At 37.5% G+C, this 16,225-nt stretch overlaps 1 protein-coding gene across 4 annotated transcripts in view; it reads right to left on the reverse strand.

Moving 5' to 3' along the window:
• LRBA (LPS responsive beige-like anchor protein) overlaps positions 1-16,225 on the reverse strand; it is a 367,939-nt gene that overhangs the window by 280,973 nt on the left and 70,741 nt on the right. For 3 of the 4 annotated variants that reach the window (XM_030947121.1, XM_030947122.1, XM_030947120.1), the window contains exons 23-30: positions 13,952-14,977; positions 12,971-13,146; positions 11,630-11,783; positions 11,041-11,221; positions 9,664-9,791; positions 9,243-9,350; positions 6,651-6,822; positions 6,074-6,512 (exon numbers count right to left, since the gene is read on the reverse strand). In XM_030947121.1, the coding sequence (XP_030802981.1) occupies positions 6,074-6,512; positions 6,651-6,822; positions 9,243-9,350; positions 9,664-9,791; positions 11,041-11,221; positions 11,630-11,783; positions 12,971-13,146; positions 13,952-14,977 (2,384 nt within the window). Of the gene's footprint in view, positions 1-6,073; positions 6,513-6,650; positions 6,823-9,242; positions 9,351-9,663; positions 9,792-11,040; positions 11,222-11,629; positions 11,784-12,970; positions 13,147-13,412; positions 13,503-13,951; positions 14,978-16,225 lie in introns of all 4 variants that reach the window. The other variant, XM_030947125.1, reaches the window with a different exon arrangement.

The following is a 16,225-nucleotide window of genomic DNA, read 5'->3' on the forward strand; positions in this document are numbered from 1 at the left end:
AAAAAGGTCCTGTTGGACTTTGTACCCTTAAAAGAAAAGAGAGGCTTTGAACATCTCACTGTAGAGCTCAGACTGCTTATGAACAGAATTGATTTTAGATAGTGATTTGGAACAGTCAACTGAAATTATTGCTATTTTTGAGCCAAAATAAAATAAACAATATGTCTGGTGAGAAAAGAAGGTCCCTTCCAAATGCTGTGTCAATCTGATGCACACAGCCAAAAGAAGTGCTGGATACTGTTTAAAAGCAAGATGCAAGAAAACCCCAAATTGTGAATTTTCCTGGTCTTCTGGTCAGTTGCCATGGCCTTCTGATGCAAAAATCCTTGAAGGAGGTCAAGAACCACAAACCAAAACACCCAAGTATCCTGACATACTGACTTTCTAGCTGGGCACTGCTGCAGTACTGGCAATGTAACATTTATTGCCAGGGATGTCTTCCCTTTCAACAGGGCCACTGACCAATATTACAGCTGCAGGATTTGCTTTAGGAGTTTCCATTTCCAGGCCTTCTTCAAAGGTATGAAAGTACAGCTCAGCAATCACGTACAGATATTCATATTTACCACATACTGGAAAAGCAAACTAAGAATTTTGAAGCATAAACATCAATCATGTTTCTTTATTTATATTCTGAAATTCCTACATTTTTTCCTTCCTTGATATTTTCTTTGAATATCTAGGTGGAATTGCAAACGTGTTCCAAAGAAATATTTTTCCATTAGCTACCAGTGTTCCTTTGTGTTCTTCTTTTGAAAGATTATTTAAATGTTAAATTAAGAAAAATGAATGCAACTGGCATAAACAATGCGAGACAGTGGAAAATTGAGTTTAAATATTGTAGCAAATAAACTACAGGGGAAACATGAAGTGTTCAGCATATTATTAAATCAAGTAAATTTGTCAGAACTGTCTCAAAAATTAATGTCCTTTCAACTTTCCTTAAATAATAGGGCACTTGCTTTTAAAGAGTACACAGAAAAGACAGTCCTTTTTCTGTAGCTAAACTAAGTGTTTTCTGAAAAAGTTAAGTATTGCTACAGATATGAAAAAAATATTCATCAACAAGCTGCTTTATATTCTATTTCCTCAGATCTACAAAAATAATCTATTTTACAAAACATCTGTAATCATGATTAATTTTATCAGAATACGCACATTAAGCAACCTCACACGGGGCAAAGAGGCTTCATGTGGAAAAAAAGTATCAATACATTTTACTCTTTAACATTCACATCAATTGAATTCTATTTCTGGGTTACACTTGTATATTAAAACATCCATTATATTAAGTTTTCAGCTACAGGATAAATAAAATTTTAAAATTGCACAAAAAATATGTTTAAGGTCTCTTGTAAGGAGACCTCAAGCACCACGGTAAGAACAACACTTGAGCTGCCTTATTTACATGACTATATTAGACAGTTGCCTGTTTTCATTTAAAATCAAATATTTAAGGTTTAAAATAAGAATTTACAGCAGGGGAACTGATAAACATAGGCCAGACATAGTGAGAACCAGCCACCATAAATACATCTTAGCCAGAAGGTCAGTGTGTTATTAGTCCCAATTATGCTGAAGTGTAAGAAGTCTTCATGTTGCAGACAATTATTCACTGCTGAATGAGCACAGAGCACTGGGCTGAACACTGACTTCCATCCCAGACAAAGGCTTACGCAATAATGATCTATTCTGCCAAATTCCATAAGGATTTACTTATTGAACCCTTCCCTGGTTTCAGTTCACTGATTCTTCTGTTTCAATATAAAGATTAGAAAATAGCTACAGCTCCTAAAATTTTAGCATTTTCCCAAGTATTTACTTTGCATTAAGTTGGCAAGTCCCCATTTCTTTTAAATATATTTCAAGTATACAAATTTTCCTTGGGTGCAAGTCAAATATTCCTAACACAACATGAGGCAGCCCAAACTGATGACCTCACTGTAATTTAAAAATAGTTGCAAGAGCTCCGATTCCTCTTGACATACAAGAATTTATACAGATTTAATTCTTTGTTTTGATTTTTTTAGCACCGAAAAGCAACACAGGTGATAGTTTGTCTGTACCCCTACAAGATAATGGTTTCAATTCAAAACCAAAAGGAAATAGCCTTGTTCCAGGCTACCAAAACGATGGCCACTGCAAGACCCCTGTGCAAAGAGCAAAAGGCCAATAAAGAGGATCAGAGACTTATTTTTACCTCTATTTTGTGAGCCAGGAAGGCAGCCTGCCATGTCAGTGTCCTTCTATGGACTCTGCTGTCTGTGGATAATACCCATTGTCTTATGTCTCCCTTGAAATATCCAAGGACAAAGGAAGAACAAGAGACTCTTGAAACCATGAGAGATCAGAGAATGCGGGGAGGGGAAGAGAAGATATGATAGAAAGAATACAATCAATACCGCAAGAGAACTTTTAAATCAGCTTGGCAGGGAGAAGACTTCAAATGGTTTGCTTCTTTGGTCCTTGCAGAATGCAAATTGTTGGTGTGCTGAAAGAGCTGAGCTTTCCATCACAGCAAATGTACCTTTATCTAAAGATTCCCCATTCTGATATTCTGTCTCCACCAACACTTGGCAGATTTAATCTTGTCTAAAAACAGTTTATTCTTTTTGCATTGAAGGCCCAAATCAATGAAGCCTAAGATGTATCCATTCCATATAAACAGGGACTTGGATGAAATTTAACTGAAATTACCACAACCAACTACTACAAAGGCATATGCACACCACTGACTGACAAATGAGCAAACACAGGCTAAGCCAAACTAAGCAGCTTACAGACAGTGTTCCAAGAAGAAAAACAGGGTTATTAACATATCTGTTCTGCAAGTTGCAGCACAGCTGCAGATTTAAGCTATATGGTACAAGATCACGATTTAAGAACCCATATTCCTCTGAACCCTCAGCATCAGCCTCCCATAATGACATGGTTATTGAATGTTTCCACAAAGAGCAGCAGAAGCCAGGAGAGACTGAGGTTTTATTTTAAAGCATACAGTAAAAATGGCAAGTGATAGGTTATGGGTTTTATTAGACTAACTGAAGAGAAATGTCATCTCTCTTTTTATCCCAAGCTTTGGTTATTTTTATTTCCATTTTATTTGAAATTGCTTGCATTAGTCCCCTCCTCTTTCCCTATACAATTACTACTAAATAAGAAAACTGCTGGTTTAGGACACACTGAAATTGGAACATTAATTCATGTCCCTGTGGATCTTGGGAAAAAGCCAATGCAAGTCTTGAACTTTATCATGATAAACCCTGGCACCCACTAATCACAAGATTGTATCTTCCCATAAGATAAGGGGCGGATTTTTGGCATGGGAATGAACACATACACCTAGCTGTTTCCAAAGGCTTGCAACCTGGCAGCCTTTCAGTAAGGTTTCACTCACATAGCTGTTACTGTATACTCTCCAGCTATGGCTGGGAAGTTGATAATCCTTAAGATATGAGGAGAGTTTTGATTTCTGACACAGCATTCCTGAGATAAATGCAGGATCAGAGAGATGCTTTGAAATTCCCAGAGATACTCCACTGGTAAACTGCTACATGGGAACAACTTTTAACAAAGTGCCTTTAAAAAAAAAAAAAATCACAGAATTTTTGTTTGCCATCAAACAATATATTAAATGTAAACCAGACACAGAAGAGAGCATCCCAACGTCTGTTTTCCCAAAAAATAAATTTCACAATGTAACTTAGCATTTTTACCTATCACAGAGATGAGATCTATTATTTACAACTCCATCCCAGTTCTTTATAAAAAGTGGTTTTTTATCCCTGGCACAATTCCTTCCTGCTGTGGTACCTAGGTGTCATTTCAGAGCATAAACTTGTATTTTAAGCAGTCTCACCCACACAAAGTCACCTTCAAGTGGCCGTGAAACTTGCCTGTCCATTTAACTTTTAATGTTTCACACACAGTTATTTTCTCTTTTTAACTTTAGCTAATAACATGCTGACAAATATTTTATACTACTTCATGATTTTTTCTCATGTGTTTAGCCCCACCTACTAAACAAAAAATCTTTGGGAAGTAAAGCCCACAAGTTATCACTGTGGAGCAGCCCAGACAGCTACACAAACCCTACAAAACTCTGTTCTTCTGTTCAGAAGCACAGTGCTGTCTACTGCTTCAACCCACGCACCCTCTTCATCCCCCTGCATATATTCCTTGATCAGACCACCTTGTTTTGAGTAGCAAGGCAGTAATTTGGCATCAAGGTTAAGTGAAAGAATGTTAAAAGTTGTTACAAATGGCTGGCACTTTGGAGGCAGAAACAGAAGCATCCATTAGGCAGTGGAGAAGTAAAAGGGCAGCAAGTAATTCAACTTTTTATTAACTTGCTTTACAAAACACACCACAACTTAAGGGGTTTTTTTGGTTATTTTTTGAGTGACTTTGTAACTGTACAGGAAGAAGAACACAGAACTGCAAGTGACAGAAGGGCTGCTATCAATGCCCACTATTTCATTAGTGTACATGTTATCAAATTAAATTGTACAGCTTCCTCTGATAAGGTTTTGTAGGTGTAATCTACCTATGTCAGCCACCAGGGCTGCAAGTGCCCAATTACTTCCTGTCTAGTTAACCTCCTGTACACCAATTCAAATCAGCACAAGCAGCACAAACCTTTGGTGTCCACAATAGCGAAAAACTAATTCATAAATGCAATAGTCACTTCTGTACCAGATCTCCAAACAAATGTTATTTGGGTGGCTGAAACCATGCAGCAATGAATACTAGGATTTTCCCAAGAAAAAAGCATTACCACAGACTAAAACATTTTGTTATTTGACATCAACTGCCCACTTGTAGCAAAGAGCAATGAGAGGCCTTGAAGGGGAAGTGCCAAAAGAACCTGGGCAGCAGTGGGGAGAGAGGTGTGGCAAGTTCTAACTCAGTGTCCCCCTTCTACCAATTTCCCCCTCTGCCTCCATCCTCCTCCTGCTCTCAGAAAAAGTCCTCCTGCACAGCATCACAAGCAGAACACAGTATTTACTCTGAGACAAGAGCTCAAATGCTGGCACACCCCATCTGTGTCTCATCTGGCCAGACAGCACTGTCTCTTCCCCCAGCAGTGATAGGGCAGTCAGTGTGAGTGGAGCAGACAGGCAGTGACAGCTGCACCCACACCCCTGGCACCACTGCGCTCCTCTGGTGGGGCAGCTGGTGCTGTGAACAAGGCAGCCACAGGCTGCACAGGCATCAGAGCCAGAGGAAGCTCAGCAAGCAGCAGAGGATCAGATACTGGTATGGTAACAAGGGATCCCCTTGCACCAGACTGACTGCAGGATTTCTGGAAATAACCAAGGCTTTCCTTGAGGCAGGAATGCAAGTGTTACAGGATTCTTTCTTTTCTTTTTTTTTTTTTTTTTTCTTTGCAGTTGTTGGGAATCCTGAAAAGGTAAAAGGCACTAAGTCTAGTAAAAGATAGCTTGGGAAAAGATAAAGAGCTAATCAGACTGAGACACAAGGAACACCAAAATTATTATCAGGAAAGAGTGAATTCATTCTAAAAAGAAAAAAAAGCAGGGATTCTCCTTTTTGAATACACTACAGCATTTGTGTATCAAGAAATGCAGAAATTTATTACAATGAAACAAAAAGCTGTTACAACAAAGCAAATCTAGCAGCTTAGGGATAATATCTACCCAACAAATAATGAAAAGAGTTAAAGTAGCCTTTGGCACCAGAAGGCAGAACACACATCTATTTTCCTAAATGAATATGGGAATATTCTCTAGGTAGAAGGACACCTAGAAGATTACTCCATTGGTTTTGAACCATTTGTAACTATTAGTAAGCCGGTATTCTTTTGCAGGCCCACAATAACAGAGACTAGATACAACATTGTGATGAATACACCTGCTGATCTACGTACCAGTATTTTAAGCTATTTAATGTCTGGTTTGTTTCTTGAGTTTTTTAAAGCCAACTAAATATGCACAGCAGTCCTCATCTGCCAGTGCTACACTTAGTAGTTCTGCTGAAGCGTTGGTTTTCCTATTTGTTACAAATACCTTTAGTAAAATCAAACTTTTAAGAATTTCAGGTGTTACATTACCTGTCAAAGGAATGGAACTGCACAGGCTGCTCAGCAGCTCCATCACCAAGAACTCCAAGGAAGGTTGGGGGCAGAAGAGCAGCATCCACTGCAGGGCCATCAGCTGGCGTGCTCACCAGGCTTCTCAAGATGTCCTTCACATTGACATTTTTTGCAGCTGGCACAGAAGCCACAGATTTACTCTCTTCAGTTCCTGTCTCACTTCTGCCCTCCTGAGATTTATTGACTTCTAATGAGAGCGTGCACAGGACTTCACTGACTGCATCTGGGCCTGCACTAACACTCAGAGGCCCTGCTTCAGCAGCACCACTCGAATTGTTTGTTTGTGCTAGAGTTGCTTCCTCCCCAAGACCAGAATCCCTTCTTTGCATAGATGCTATATTTTCTGAATCTTCAGTATTGGTTGAAGCACCAGGAGCAGCAGATGGCTTTTCCACAACTGCTCATACCAAAGGAAGAGAAAACACATTTTAAGGTCATTATTAATGGAGAAACATTCACAACATTGGTCCTAAAGAAGATTTCTAAAGCATTTTAAGCCAAGTTATTTCTTTTGGCAAAATAATTAACAGTTCACCTGCAGCAGCAGTTTCATTATTTTCATTTTCTGATTCCTTGAGTGACTGGCTTTGGTTTGGTGGTCGTCTTTCATTCTGGGGTTCCAGTATATCTCTGTATTTTGAAACCATGAGCACAGAAATAAAATATACAACAGCCAAAGCCAAAAACTGAGCCTGTTTACTATCCTCCTGTAAAAAACAGACACACAGAGATTTTTCCATTACAATTTCAGCAGCTTGTTTATTTTTTCGTGAAGTATGCCCAACACTACCAACATACCAAGAGGAAGTTGATATGGCAGCAATGGAAGAACGATATTCTCTAGTCACAGTTTGTCCCACCTCTAAAGCTAAGGAATACAGCACTTGAATACAAGTGGCACCAATCCTTTCGTTTTTCATTTATTTGACAATTTTGGCTAAGGTTGTGTCTTTTGATTTCATGTTTCAAATTAGTGTAGGGTCTAGGGTCCCCTTTATTCATGGGTGTTTCTTCTGTTATATTTCCTCAAAAATGCCAAGATATTAACAGCATTTGCAAAACAAGCATACTCTACATAACTGGAACATATTAATGAAGGAAAAGGAGCAAATTCCAGAACAAGCATCAAGGCTTTATTTCATTATCAGACAGTCCAGATGGATGTAATCTACTGCGTATAATTTAAACAAGAATTGACCAAGATGCATTTGCATTACAGCTGGAACTTTATGAAGAGATTTTAGGAAAAACCTTGAAAACTAATCTTAATATGAACTATGCCAGGTTCCTCCCCAGAGTACTCAGTTGCTCCTAGTGAAACAGAGGGAAACCTGGACATTAAGATTTAGTCTAAGCCTGTCCCTTTTCGCTACCAAAGGAAAAAAGCTTCATACACTTTTGGGTCACTGGAGAATGGAGTATTTGGATCCTCACTTACTAATCAGTAAAAAATGAGTGTTCTGAGTTTTTTACCCCTCATTCACATCAGGGCTCAGGTAGCATTCAATTTTGTCTTCAGAGCAGTTCAAGAAACTAAGTTACACTATAAAGCTCATTCTATCATGATTGTAGTGCCCATCAAAGCTCCTTATCCCTTGAAGAACTCTTTAGTAAGTTATTCTGGGAGATATTTATGAGAAACTTTTTACTAAGAACAGGTAGCACAGGTGGATCCTATCTGTTGCACTAAAAAAACAACCTATCTTCCCCTTGGCTTGACCCAAAATCTTAACTTTTATAGAATAATCACAGTGTGAGATTGAGGGAAGCCACCTGCAATGGTAAGGATTATAAAGAATTTTCTTGCAAGATGGATATTAAGACAGTTTCTAACAGTACTTAATAAAGGAGTGATCCAGTGAATTAGAACTGACCCTTCCTTATTTTTTCAGCTACGTTTGAAGAACTGCTTGAAATAAAGCTCATGTAACACTCTAAGTACTGCTACTGGTGGGTAAGCGGATTCCATCAGAGTTCCTGCTGTAGAACCCATACATTCTAATTATGCCACTCCTGATCGTAAGTGCTGAATACAATGTAAGAAACTGCATGCAAATAAAACATTTAGATGCCAGTGTAAGCAGCTCAGACAAAAACTATGCCCAACCAGATCTTTCCAAGTCTACTTTTCCCACACAGCTCAACACCCTAGCTAAGAAGCAGAGCTATTGGACCATTTTATACTTATTGGGAAACAGAGAGCCTGATGGATTAGATATGCAAAAAAAAGCAGAGGTTGTGGGTGGGTATTGTTTTGATAGTTTGTTTTAAAGAAAAAGGTTCACAAAATGTACTTGAAGGAATCCTTAGGATTACTTTAATTGCTATCAGTATGGACGAGTCACTTCCTGTTACTCTCTTGCACACTGATACTGACATAGGGGTTGAAAGAAGCTTGCTTCAATCAATAATTACTGTAAAGATAAAACTCAAAATCCTTCACTTTTCTGGATACAAAAAAAAAAGTCACTGTATAAATCATTACACTTGCTAAACAGTCCAGTTATTGTAAACTAAGTTGTGGTGTCCAGGCTTGTGGCCACCAATGACTCACAGCCATTATAGCTGCTGTATTTGCTTACAGAGGTGGTTTTTTTTAAGCAATCAATCTCAATTTCCTCAATATCAGCTATAAAGTTGCTGACACAGGGAAAAGATATTTTTAGTCAATTCAAGAGTAAAAAACATATGCATGCTTACAGCACAGGCACACAAATTGGTTCCTCTGAGAGGAAGTAAAGGAATTAGAAATGACCTCTAATTTCTAATTAGCTAGAAGAATGTGACTTCTTCAAAATGTACAAACATGTTTATGATACATAAATGCCCTGTCTATGAACATATTTGTACTAAACACAACATAATTAATATATAACTGGCAGAATTCCACATAATCAATTCTTAGGAACACAAAGAGCCAGATCAGGAGACAGTTGGGTTTCACCTCTCCCTCCTTCCAATCCCAAACACTACAACAGCTGCAGAGTATTGCAAGTTCCTAATTACTGTGAGCAGTATTCCCTTTTTGTACATCAAATTTAGCCAAACTCTGTAACAGAGAGGAAGCATTTAGCAAACAGAGACAAGCAGAAATGCAGCTACAAAGAAAAGGACATTATTGACTTACTATATCTCTGAACACTACTGCTCGGAGGCGATTAATATCCATATCCTGCAGAAGTCTGTCATGGTCCCGTATTGGAGAAATGCCACCAGTCACAATGTCCACTGGACTCTATTAAAAAAAAAACAACAATTGTTTAAGATCCTGTGTTTAAAAGCATTCTACCAAGAATCATGAAGTGTTATAATCACTCACTGTGCATCGTACTGTCACAACTAGAGCAGAAAGATCAGATATGCATTTCATCTTTAAAGGAGAAAAAATCTGGTCATTTCTTGTGATAGATTTAATTTCCAGCATTTGTACCACCCCACTTCAGGTCTGTTAAAATATCAGTAGCACAGGTACAAATTTAAAAACTTATCCCTCTGTACAGACTAATCATTATTGACTTCTGTGTTTCTGCATGTGGTCTTAAACTTGCCTTTGCTGGAGACTTTACTGATCCTATAAAGCCTTGCACTGCTTTTTGGTTCCTCCCAGTCTCTCCAATAGGCTTCATCTGTGCATGCTGCTGACACTCCAAGCAATTTCTTACTGCTACTGCACATACTTGAAGGGAAAAGAAACATTAAGAGTTATTCTGAGAAACAGTACTCTTCTACAGTCCCTTACAGAAATGTATAATACAATTCTGCTTACCACTTAAAACTAAAAAGTTGATGCACATCAGTAAAATATTTTGCTTCTGTAAATTTTAGACAGTTGCAAACCAATGCTCAAAATTCTTTAATAATTTATAACTAATAATGAATGCTAAACTAATAGAACATATGTGCTGTATCTAATGGATACTTCAAAGTGAGTATGCCTCACTGCAATTTTACCATGCATACAACCACAGGGTTGGTAGGGTGAAGACAGCTAAATTTCACATATTTTCAAGAGAGAAGACGATACACCAGTGAAACAAATGGCAACGTTTGCTTCACAATACTCTGTTACTCTTGGACTAAATGTTCTGAAGTTACACAACTGTTGGGGTTTCTTTAGCTGCACATTTTTGCCCTGTTTCATCTTCTAATATTTATTTTCAAAGGAAAAAAGAACTACCCCACCTCTATACCTGTTTGCATCCCATAAATCTTGCTCTACCTGCATAAAGTTTTAATTGCCTAGAAAGGGAGAGGAAGGCTAGTTACTGCTGAGGTTCTGAGCTGCTCTGGCACTCATGCAAATCAAACTTTTCATTACAAAAAGTCTTATGACATGCAAATAAGCATGAATTCTCTACTCCTGTATGAACTACCTGGACCCTGCTATGATCTTATATGTTCTCATTTTCAGAAGATTTGTTACTTTCTTAGGTAACTGATCATTTTCTTTCAATCCAATTTGAAGCAAGCACACAGTAAATCATTGGATAAAATTATTGCCCAATTTTAATCCTTCAGAAATTTATACTTCTAGTTTTCACCTTATCTTCATATACTGACCGTCAAGTGCTCAACCTCTTATCTAAGTATTGCAAAGTTTCATTTTCTTATATAGTACAAGATTACTTTTCTTAAAGCTGCTCTATTCTCAGCCTTGGTTATTTGGGGAACTTTGGCAAAAGAAATATCCTCATGGATAAAACGAAAACAGGCTACCAAACTAAATTTATATTATTTAAACTTTTAGAGAGGAATATGTATATATGCATTGCAGAATACAGTAAAACTGCAGAAGATCTTAACTTTTGGTTACATTTAATCTTGATTTAACAAAACAATGGACAGGAGCAAAAATAAAGCTAACAGCTGCTAACTGCTTAGTAACTGCAAGGTCCTATGCTCATTAAGTGGCTTTATTTGCTTACCCAGACGAAGACATTGTCGCAGAATTCCTCCAGATGACATATTTTTCTCAGACTCAATTTCAGTGAAACCAAGAGAGCTTGCAAAAATTAGCACATCCACAAGGTTGATTAATCTCTGGAGAAATGTTAAAGATGCTTCTACTGAAAGCCCTTGAGTTGGCTCAATATTCTCCAATTCATGCTACACAGAGAAAAATTGAAAGCAATATTTACTTCTTCACAAAGATAATATTCCTACATGCTAAATGAAGAAAAATGTGTGCTGGAAGTCCACTATCAGTCACATTCAAAAGTAATAATTACTCATATTCTAGGAACAATCATTAGTATTGAGATTTAATCCCATTCCAGACCACTCTGGGGCAACAAAGGCAGGAAAATTTTTAATGTCTTCAGGCAAAGAAGGCAAGCACCTAATTTATCTTAAGGAAAAGTATGGAGGTAGCAAAGGGAGGAAAGAGATGCCTGTGGAAACACCCCACCTGCATTTCTGTTTCCCAAAAGGACAGGTATAATAATTAATACACTCCATAAAGAAAGGCATCCTCCCACAAGTGAGGAATTTTTTTTTAAAAATGGAATTTCTTACAGTAGCAGATGTGGCAGCAGAAAGCAACGGCAAGATACCACCACAGGCCATGATCATGTTGTCCATCACTTGAGAGATGAGGTGGATCGTGTTGTGCACAAACACCACATTGTCACTGCTATTCACAAAGTCCATCACAGTTTTTGTAGAATGGCTGTCCAAAAAAAAAAAAAAAAAAGGCATTCAGAATAGAGCCTTATTTTTGGGGTATTTTAAAAAATTTCTGTTTTCACAAAACTCAAACCAGACACTTAGCAGTGGGGAAGCAAATAACACACGACTTAAGGGTCAACTAGTGCATCACAATCTAAACTTAAAACAACATTTCTGTTCATAAACTGCTCAATATGACAGGTTGCTAAAAACATCAAGATGATTGCTAATTCTCATTTGTATAAAGATACATTACAGGCTGGTCTATGACTGCTTGCTAGCAAGAGTCACTATATCGGGAAACAGAATAAAGTCTCCTGGAACAGAGAATTACATTTGAATTTAAATCTTTGGAAAACTGAAGCAAATTCTAAGGATTTCTCAGAGAAATTAAAAATCAACAAAGCACAAAAACTTAAGTAAAAACTTTCCAAAACAGAGGCTAAAATAGAAATATATTTTAGCTACATCTGATGATGACCAGATAGGTTAACTTAAACATATCCTAAAAATCATAGTCAGATAAAAATTCACTTCAGTTTAAATTGTTCGAATCACTTACCTACATTATTTCTTCATACTGACATTCCTTTTTATCGGGTCAGAACACCAATATGGTTCAATTTAAATTTTACACTCATGACTACAAGTTAACAATGGACCCCCTCCTCTTATTTCAGTTATTAAACCTTAAAATTAAATTGCAGAATTACTGCTGTTTTCAAAGATCTTCATGATTGCGTTCCAGATCCCTGCTAAAAGCTGATCTTCAAATTAACATCTTTGGGTTCACAGAACCCTATCAAAGCAGCAGTGTGTATAAATGCAGAAGCAAGACATATTACTTTAGATATATTATCTTTCTTATCCACATTTAGATAAGACAAGACAGGCCCTTAAATACATTAGGAAAATTAAAATCTTAGTTGAATAAAAATCAACAGCAAGACTGCCAGTGACTTATATGTAGCCAGGATTTCAGTCCAAACCTGTGTGCCAGCCCTGAACACAGTTATGTCTGTAAAGAGTCTTAAAAAAAAAAAAATCTGAGAATAATTTGGTGTAGGTCACAAAATAAGTCAGGCTATTGAACAATGAGTAAAACACCAGATGTCCATGAGTCTAAGTCAATGAATCCCCTACAACTGAACCCAGTCTGGATCATTCCACATAAAGCACAGGATGTACCTTCTCCACATCTGGATATCTGTTTCTATGGAGAAGAGCAGGTCTGTGAGCAGGCGCTGGTGCATCAGGGACCACTTGAACTCGGGAATACGGAACACAGGTGACCTCGTGTCCCTCCTCTGCCCATCCGATGCAGCAGCCAGCTCCTGTCCTGAGGAAACCTGCTGCCTTGAGGGCTGAATGCACCATGTGCAGACAAAAAAGAAAACAAAACACAAAACCCACATTCTGGTTATTAGTTCCCATGGCACACACTGAAATGCATCTAATAGACTCGAGATTTTGGATATACAACAAGTCCAGACTGTGTACATGGTTCCAAATAAAGCTAAAACTATTACACAAATGCTATTTAATGGATATACCAAAACTACAAACTAGGCTACAGCTGTACTACCACACCTGCCAGTCTAGGTATTCACAAGCAGCCACCCAACCTTACCAGGGGGGGAGAATATGCTGTTGTAGACAGTGGTTTTCCTCCTTTAAGGAAGAATGGTGCAGATTGAAGAGCATCCATTAGGAAGTATCTCTGCAGAAGGGAAGTACTCAGAGACATGACTATTTAACCATTAAAAGCTGGATTAGAAACTAAAGACTAGAACTGGGGCACTACAGCACACAACAGAAGCCCAGTCTTACAATTTATATTTGTACAAAATGGTAGGATGACATGATGTAGTGACAAACCTATCAATTTTTATAGTTTAAAACAGCTGAGATCAAGTGTTCATCTAGCCAAATACTCAGTTTATATCAGCATTCATATGTAGATGTACAAAAATCTTGGAGAATTCTCAGTACACAAATTATAAGAATAATGGCTATTTTAACCCAGGGTTAAAAGATTTTATAGATAACTCATAAAAATCACACACATTATAATCCCCAGAATGGTTAGGTATGCTTTCTCAAAAAATTCATTAAAAAACCCTTGCTTTTATTTTTAAGCTAGACAGATGAAGGACAGGTAGACTTTACCTCAGGCATGGATCTGGGGGGCAGAGGTGCTTCTAGACATGTGTTAGATTTCAACTCCAGTCTTTCTGTATCTGATGCAACACTGGAGACATCAAGCTTGGCAATTCTTTTATCAGAGGCTCCAGAGGGCTCTGCCACATGTGCATTTGTGTTTTCCACAGTTGTTTTGGTTTCACTGGTAACTATATTTCCTTCCTTCAGCTTCTTTTTTCCTGCTGAATCCGGCTGAGTTACAACTTCTAGAACTGCAGAACTCACTGTCTCTGGTAAAGTCAGTTCTTGTTTCTTCCCATCCACACCTTCAGTACCCTCAGATTTTAAAAGCCCAGTTTCAGGTTGCTTCTCTGTTGTTTCTTCCTGCTTTGTCACTTCACTTGCATTAGAGCCACATTCCTTGTTCCCTTCTGAAAGCTCGTCTGAAGGCAAAGGCAAACTACTTTCATCTTTCAAATCAACGAAGTCATCTTCATCTTCCACCTCTACTGCTGATTTTTCCAATCCTTCTGGACTTGCGGGAGTTCCTCCTTCCACAGGAGTTTGCATGGCTAAAGAAGCAGCAGTGACAGCAACTGTTTCTTCCACAAGCTCATCAGCTTTGCTAGAATCTTCAATTGCTTCAGCTATTCCAGTACTGATTTCTGAGACAGTGGGCTTTACTGTTTCTGGTTCTGGAGAAAATTCCACACAAGGCACTGCTTTTAAATCCTCTGTAGTACTCAAATCCTCCCCCTTTAATTCCTCCTTATGATTAGACACTGAATGAGTTTGTTGGCCACCATCTGATGAGTTTTCTTTCTCTTTTTTTTCAGTTCTGCACTCTGTATCACCATCAGTAATGCAGGAAGGAGCAGCAGCATTTTCTTTTAACTCCAAAGACTGTTGTTTTCCCTTGGTTTCAGCTTCTTTGCTAATCCCAGAGATTGTTCTAATTGGTGTTGAAGAATGTACTCCACTCCCTTCACCTCCTTTCTCTTGGTACTCCTTGTACATTTGGGAAAGACTCTCTTTGTGCATTTCAAAAGTGACCTAAAAGAACAGAGTTCAAAGGATATTAAAACTATATATTAATGACCGTTTTCTTGGAAAAAAAAAAGAAAACCAAAATCAATGCTCAAATCACAAATTTGTATTGGATCCTGTCCTTTTCATTAAAAAAATCTGCACATTAGATATCATTTCAACTGACAGCAAGTTTTTATTACATGTACCTGTTTTTCCTGACTTAAAGGAAGAAAGAAAAGTAAAGCCAATGTCAAAAAAACCCTAACTAGCCTGATACAAAGGATATCCTAAGCATAAGATCCACAGAATTACTAAATTTGAAAGCATCAATCTTTTTGTGAAGGGGGAGGCTGTGACAAGTAGCAGAGCTTTCATATCCTTTTAGCACCTTTAGTATGCTCAAAAATCCACAAAGATACATAAACTTTTGAAAATTTTACACTAAAAAGTACAATGTCACAAAGTCAGAGCACCTAACAAAGCCAGAATCCTGTGGATCCCCCAATGATACCTAAAATTCCCCAGAGGACATTTCCTTTGGTGAGTGCTATTCACCCTATCTCAGCCTGAGAAAAGCTACACAAACGGATTAAAGTGAAAAGACATCTCTACTCCTTATCCAGATAGAAATCCAGATAGAAAAATTCTTTATATACACACTAATAAAACTCATTTGCCCAAATAAATAGCTGTGTTTTAAAAAATAAAATACCACTAGCCTAACTTAAGTTTTTATTACACTGTTATTCAATTTAGTTTATCCATACCTTTTCATTTAGATTTAGATTTATATTCCATAACACAAGTGTTTATTTATCTGTAAGCTCAGTTCTCAAGATTTTCTCAACATAAGCTCCACCTGAGGGTTGTTTTCTTTAAATCATTTTCTGTATCATAAACATTTTCCATAGGCAAAGTAGAGCAGTGCATTCCACTAAATATACAAACACACATTTTCTTATTCTCTTACATACTCAGCTCATTCATTTGGACCTCATCTAAAAATTCTGTGTACATGGTATTCAAAGAGATGATTAGTCAGTGGGAATATTTTCCCTTAAGATGACACAGACAAGTGAAAAAATAATTTTTCAGATTAAAAATATACTAGAAATTACAGCTAACAAATCAGAGATAAGCAAAGACAGAGCAAAGACAAAAATTATTTTTGGCAGGTTCTGATGTCAATATTTAGTTTTTTAACATACTATTTTCTCCATCAATCAAGTATATTCAAGCACTGCAGGAGCAATGCACTATTTTAACATGACC

The sequence above is a fragment of the Camarhynchus parvulus genome, chromosome 4 (assembly GCF_901933205.1).
Source record: "Camarhynchus parvulus chromosome 4, STF_HiC, whole genome shotgun sequence".
Lineage (NCBI taxonomy): Eukaryota > Metazoa > Chordata > Aves > Passeriformes > Thraupidae > Camarhynchus > Camarhynchus parvulus.